The sequence below is a fragment of the Microplitis demolitor genome, chromosome 2, assembly GCF_026212275.2.
Source record: "Microplitis demolitor isolate Queensland-Clemson2020A chromosome 2, iyMicDemo2.1a, whole genome shotgun sequence".
Classification (NCBI taxonomy): Eukaryota; Metazoa; Arthropoda; class Insecta; order Hymenoptera; family Braconidae; genus Microplitis; species Microplitis demolitor.
In genome coordinates this window covers 20,600,775-20,607,592 of record NC_068546.1, presented here as the reverse complement: position 1 = coordinate 20,607,592, position 6,818 = coordinate 20,600,775, and the positions used below count along the sequence as shown (strand labels likewise).

At 32.0% G+C, this 6,818-nt stretch overlaps 1 protein-coding gene across 2 annotated transcripts in view; it reads left to right on the top strand.

Moving 5' to 3' along the window:
- The first annotated feature begins 3,171 nt into the window (after window positions 1-3,171).
- LOC103577658 (uncharacterized) overlaps window positions 3,172-6,818 on the top strand; it is a 58,369-nt gene continuing 54,722 nt past the window's right edge. For both annotated transcript variants that reach the window (XM_008558401.1, XM_008558400.1), the window contains exon 1: window positions 3,172-3,213. In XM_008558401.1, coding sequence (XP_008556623.1) covers window positions 3,202-3,213 — 12 coding nt within the window. In that variant the 5' untranslated portion in view covers window positions 3,172-3,201. The remainder of the gene's footprint in view (window positions 3,214-6,818) is intronic.

Here is a 6,818-nt window from a genome sequence, read left to right as displayed (position 1 = left end):
AAATTTTTTTTTAGGGAAAGGGGGATGTTTGGAATCTAAATGGCAAAAAAAAATCAGGTAAAATTTTCAGAGACATTTGTGACAATAATTTAAGATGATTACCTTCTATACGTTACTTCTCACCCCGAAACCTCAATTCCAAGCACTTTTGTCTCATTGAAGGGGGGAAGGAACGAGAAAAATCGTCGTTAGACAAATGGGATGTTTTATCTGGCATTACGTCTTTTTATTTGAGCTCAGATTACAACCCGGCGGTTGTTAGGGGGTAAATTCCACGATCGGGGCAGGAGGAAGCCTTAAAAAATCTGAATGAAATTTATCTTACTTGAATTGATATCACTCTAAATGAATTCAATCAATTTGCATCCAAATACATTTATCATAAAAATATAAATTTACATTTAGAATATTATTTTTTTTCCTCCCCTAATTTTTTAAATTTATAAAATAAACCCACTTCAATTTTTTTTTAATCAATTCCAGAAACATTTAAGACACGTGAGTTGTGATTTTATTTATCAATTCAGAACTCAAACGTGGACCAATCAATTAGTAATTAGCACCAGAGTTAACGAGAGTACTCTTAAGGGTGCAGGGTCTGCTCCCTGGGCGAGTTTCAGTCGGGGCTAAAAGTGGGTTCAGAACTACGGGGGGAGGGACGAGGCTGAAAGAAAAAGGGGAGGGAACGAGGTTAGTGACTACATGAGGGTCCAAGGGTGGGGGAGGGGGGAGCGAAGGGTTTAAAAAGAGAGAGGGACTTTAGCGAGTGCAAGAAACTTGAAAGTTTGAAACTTTATAGTTCTAGCTTCTAATTAGCGGACAAACAGTTTGCCGCGGGGTGCCCAGAAAACATGGTGGGGTAGTTAAACCCTGTTCGAATTACTCTTACTCGTCAAATCGACCATTGACCTACGGAATTTATTTATTATTATATTTTTAACGTCATCAATTATTGAGGATAACTTTTGAAAAATATTTACTCGCGATTAATTTTTCATTGTCGGAGTTTGAAATTTTGACAGTTTGGATGGATACTAATTATATTAATTATTTGAGTATTCAAATGTAGCTTTAAAGTGTCATACATATTTCTGAATTATTTTATCGATCTTTGTAAATAAATGTTTCAGTATTTCAATCGGAATTATCTTCAACGAATTTAATAAAAAATGTTTGAATATTTTATAACTTATAAACTCAATAAATTTACTCGTTATTTTTGAATATACGAAATTTATAGAAATTGATCTCTGTTAAATGAGAGCTAAGTAAAATAGACAAGGTGACAAAAAATCACTTTTTTAAATTAGAAATTGGATTTTTTTTTGTTGATTGAAAAAAACGGCTTCAAAAAATATTTTTTTTAACATTTTGAAAATTTGAATTTACTTAAGGGGACCACTAGTGTGACCGCCTGAATAAAAGATGATTTTGAGGAATTTAAAAAAAAAAAACTACTGCATGGAATGTTTTAATGTTTTAAGGATATATTTGTGGATATATAATAAATACGAGATTAAACTTTTGGACCGGAAAATTCAAAATTCAGCGAGTTATTCACAATCTCCTAAGGGTTGAAAAAAAGCCTCTCGATGCAGTGATAGCGAACTTCAGAGTGCAGGAAATCAAAAAAACCAAAAAGTTTATTAAACTAAAAGGTATTTCAGACCATGACCCTCGGGCTAAGAAAAAAATTGAAATTTAACAAAATGGCGGGGTTTTTAAAAAAAATTTCAAATTTCGCGCGAAAATTTGATGGTTTTTGGCCTGGTAAAATTACATTTTTGATTCGATCGAAAAACTGGAGTTTCATAGTACGTAGAAACGTATAAAAGAAGCTGCGATTCGAATCAAATCGATCGGATGCTTTGTCCTCGAGTTATAACTGCAGCAATTTTGAAAAATGTATTTTTGAGAACCAATAAGCGCTGCTCTTCAGATGGCTATAACTCAAAAAAACTATTCAAGAATGCACTAAAACATTAGTATGTTATTTTTTAAACTAAAGACTATCGAACTATGCAAAAAATTTATTTTTCCAAATTTTCACTCTAGTAGTCCTTCTGAAAGAATTGAAAAAAATTTTAATAAAAAAATTATTTTTTTTTTTTAATTATTAATTAGTAGGATAGAGTATAAGTCAAATGTAGTTGAAGTGTAAGGATTACAAGTGATTTTGAGTAAAATAAATGGTAATTTTAAATCAAAAAGCAACAAACAGATTTGACGCATCTGGTGTTTAGCGGTTTGGCTGGTTCTAGTTTGCAACTAAAGACTTTATAGCGAGTCATAGAGAGTAAGTGAATGCTGAATAGAAGATACGAGTGTACAGCAGCAGTTGCTGTAGAGTAGTGATCAATATTCCTTAGCCCGTTTGGCCGGAGAGTCCGGATCCGTAGACCCTCTCTCTCTCTTTACTTCACCACTTCCTTCGCGGAGTATTTCTCACCCACCTCAGGCTCCAACCCAACACAAACTGACGTTATTCCTCCCCTTACCCCGGTAACAGCCCCGTTTCACCCTCGTCTTAATTAGGAGTCTGAATCTGCGGCGGACACGCGTAAGGGGTTTGCTAGAAAACCTCCCGTCTACCCCCTTATGTTCTATCGTCTCTGCTATGCCTTGTGTCCGAAACATTATTCCCAACTTTCCAGACACTGGAATTTTTTTTTTATTTTATTCAATTAGACTTGAATCATAAAAAAATATTACGAGTTAAAAAATAATTAACTCATTATTTTTTTAATTTGAAGTTAAATATTTTTTAAATTTCTAATTTTTAGTTGACGCAAATGTCATTTTGGGGAAAAGAGTTTTAAAGAGAGAAAAATGCTCGTGAAAATTTTTAAGGAAATATTGAGGAGAGACACTAGTGGATGAACAAAAAATTTTGTAAGCGCATTGATAATGTCAATGTAATTAATTATCTTTCAAGTCACATTGCAAAGTTTCAAAAAAAATTGACAGCTTTGTAAATTGTATTTTATAGACATTCTTTGTCAATTGAAATTTATTTTAATTCCATAAATTGTAGAACGAAAAAAATTTCTAAGTCTGCGATAAATTTCAGAAAAAAAAAAAGAACGAGATTTTAAATAAAAATTTTTTGATGAAAAGAACTAGAGGTGACAAGGAAATAATTTGTAAAATTTTATTTTTGTTACAGAGTCGCCTCCAACGAGGCGGGAGTATCCCCGCCGAATGATGAACAAGGTAAGAATTTTTTTTTTTATAAAAAAAAAATTATTTAAAAAAATTCGAAACAAATAATTGGAGACCATCAATTATTAAATAAAAATCTGATTTCACTGTTAGCCGCAAATGAGAACAAAATTAAATTCAAATGATCTGATTAAACAAAAAAAATCGACCATCAATAATAAATACAAATGAATATTACGCTGTAATAAATGTATTTTATAACTCGATATTTTTTCATTTAAAACGAGCACCCTAGTAAAATAATTGAATAACTTTTTCAAAAATTTTTAGATACTAGATCAATTTTTCTGATCTCATTATTTTTTTATCACTTATTAATTGGATAACCTAAAAAATATTATTAACTAGTCTGATAGTTTCATTGTAGAAAATCGGGAGTGAATATGGGTTTTATTTAAATTTAAATTCACTCCGTCACTCGGAATTCCAGAGTTTTAGAAAAAATTTCTTCGATTACGGAGTAAATACAAAATTAGGCTCTATTGAGGGAATTAAATAAATACGCAAACAGTTAGAAATTTTGTGTTAAATTAAACACATTGCATTTGTGTTGATCTTTAACACAAATTTTATGTTAAATAATTAAACACAAAATCTGTTATTTTGACAGGAAATTTGTGTAAATTTAACATACTCGTGTTAAAATTAACTAGAAAATACAATGAGTGTGAATGTAGCAGACATTGGACAAATTTTAATTATCAATAAATAAAGTAAATAATTAATAAAATAAAATTTTTAAAAAATGCACATTTAAAAAATTTAAAAATTTGTAAGTGCATTTTTTATAAATATTTTTTTAAAAATTATTTTCTCTATTTATTTATAATTTTAGATTTGTCTGATGTCTGCTACATTCACACTCATAAAATACAAGGACATAATCTAATCTACTCAAGTATACTGATCTAACCTTAGTACAACTGATGTCAATTTCCCAAACAATTAGTTAGATTTTCAGTGATTTTTATAAAAAACAAAGCTATTAATTACCCTCCGTAAAATGAGAATAAAAAAATCATTGAACCTGACCATAAAAATATTAGAGTTATCTATGACTATATTTAATTGTAAATCAATTATAATCCAAGTTTCCTTGCAGACAATGCTGCTACAATCCTTAGCTTGGTTATAATAATGAAGAAATGCGCGGGTGTTTAGCTAAACAACCCAAATTTTGTGTTAATTTTCGAATAACACAAGAAATTTGTTACATTAGATTTTCTCATCATTTAACATAAAAAATCAGTTAAAATAAAATAACGCAAACGGTTTGTGTTAAATTAACAGACTTCTGTGTTAAAAATCAACACAAAAAACAACCAATTAATTTTTCAACACAAATACACAAAATTTCTAACTGTGGTCATCATTCCGGATTCAATCAATGTTCACTCCGCAAATTATTTACAGTCTTCTAACCCGCGAAAACTATATATTGTTTTTTTTTTCAAAATTTATTTTTACATATAATTAATATTGTACCAAGTTAACAGGCAATCAGTAACCACGGACGATCGACCCAACGCGTTTAATCGGTTTTTCGACTAGCTCAATATAATAATCGCGTGCGCACTTCAAGGGTAGCACATATATATTACTTTATATATACATTTAGTCGATCAGACCACAACCATTTCTTATATATATATATATATCCATATAAAATAACCCCAAGTCCAACACATTTTTTGATAGACCCATAGGTCTCTACTCAGTAATTGTGCAATACACGAGTCTTGACGGCGGCAATTACCTCGCAAACTTTTAGCTCTCTAGCATAAAAAAAAAATCAATCAAACTCTGATTTTTTTTTTTAATATTCATTTTTTCTCTCCGTCCAAACTCGAGTATTCTCCATGAATCAAAAAAAATGTAATGACTATAGAGTTGTTCTCCGAGAGGTATATACAGTCTCATTTGTAAGCCCTCTACGTCTTTAGTCTCCCCTCATTATGCATTGCACATGAGAAAACTTGCCTCGAGACGGTTCGTTCATCCCCTTGGCCCCTGTCTCCCTTTAACCCCCTACTTGGGCGTACAACCGAAAGCTTTTCCTCTCTCACCTCTTTTACTCTACTCATTGGCTCACGGTCTTGCTTTTCGCGCTTGCGACTTTCGCGTACCTAGACTTCTTTATAAACTTTTAATGACGGCAAAGCCCAATCGAGAAAACGCAGACGATATAGACTTATATATATGAGCATGTACAGTTGTGCTAAGAAGTTAAGTCTACTTGGTGAGAGGTAAGGTGGAAAAAATAAATTATGTTATGATCATTGAATATCAATGATTGTTGGTATTTAACTTTTTAAAATGTTTTGTCGGACTATAGATGTCTAGAGGTAACACGAGGTCATACATAAGCCGGCTATTTTTTATTCATTAGTTTCGAACAAAAATTAATAACTAATGTCGAGTGGCAACATGAATAGTTTCTTTGAATACTTGAAAATACAAACAGGTGGAAAGACAATGGACACTAGTGTTATCTAATATTTATTGCATACCGCAAATTGAAGTAATGAGTAGTGCTTTACACTCTCACTTAGAATTATGTCGCTGATTTACTGACATTAATTGCCGGCTATGACTTATTTGAAACATTGATAGGGTATTAAGAGAACACTTTTACAGAAGAGCATTCTAATAAATAAGTGATAGTATTTATAGGAATTTCAATTGGATAAATAATTGAAAATTTCGTTTAATTGTGACTAATATTGTAAGCTTAAAATCGAGGGTTTGTTACATTCTGAGCCGACATGCTTTCTAACGCTGATAGCATTGGCGCAGCGTTAGTATAAAAAATGGCGACTGAGAAAAAAGGCGGTTGGTTTTGAAAAGTTTGATTGGACAATAGATATGACAAATATATAGACGGACTCGATATTTACGTCAATCAACAATTAATTTTTTCTCATATTTAAGTTAATTGCTAATATACTAACCCGAGACGAAATCTAAGGCATACTTTTACCCTAAATGAGCATTGGAAACCTAGATTAGACTTTTTAGGACACAATTGTAAAAGCTTGAAATGGACCTACTTAGACTTACGAAGGCTTGAATTAGACCTACATGGACATAAATCATTAAACGAACGTAACTAGACTTAACAGAAGAGAGGACTTGCAAGGAATACTACGAAAAGGTTAAATTGTTAAATTTGCGGACTACTGGAGAATTGATGCAAGTGATCCAGTCATCTCTCCAGTGGGATAATGACACCCAAGGGTGGGTTGGGTCCCACAGGCAGCCTGGGACTAACAGAGGGCCAATTTTAAAAAATCCTATGACTAGTAAAAAATTGCTGCAAGTGATCCAGCGATTTTATCAGGACATTAATGACACCTGGGAGTGGAATAGGACCTAGAAGCAGCCTGGGACCAACCGAGAGTCGGTTTAAAAAATTCTGAGCTCGTTCGTTTCGCGATGTATGTCTTTGTAGGTCTGATTCATGCCTTTGTAAGTCTAAGTTGGTCCATTTCAAGCTTTTACAATCATGTCCTGAAAAGTCTAATGTAGATTTTCAATGCTCATTTAGGTTCAAAGTATTAATTTATCAATGTCCATAATTATATTTATTCTAACAT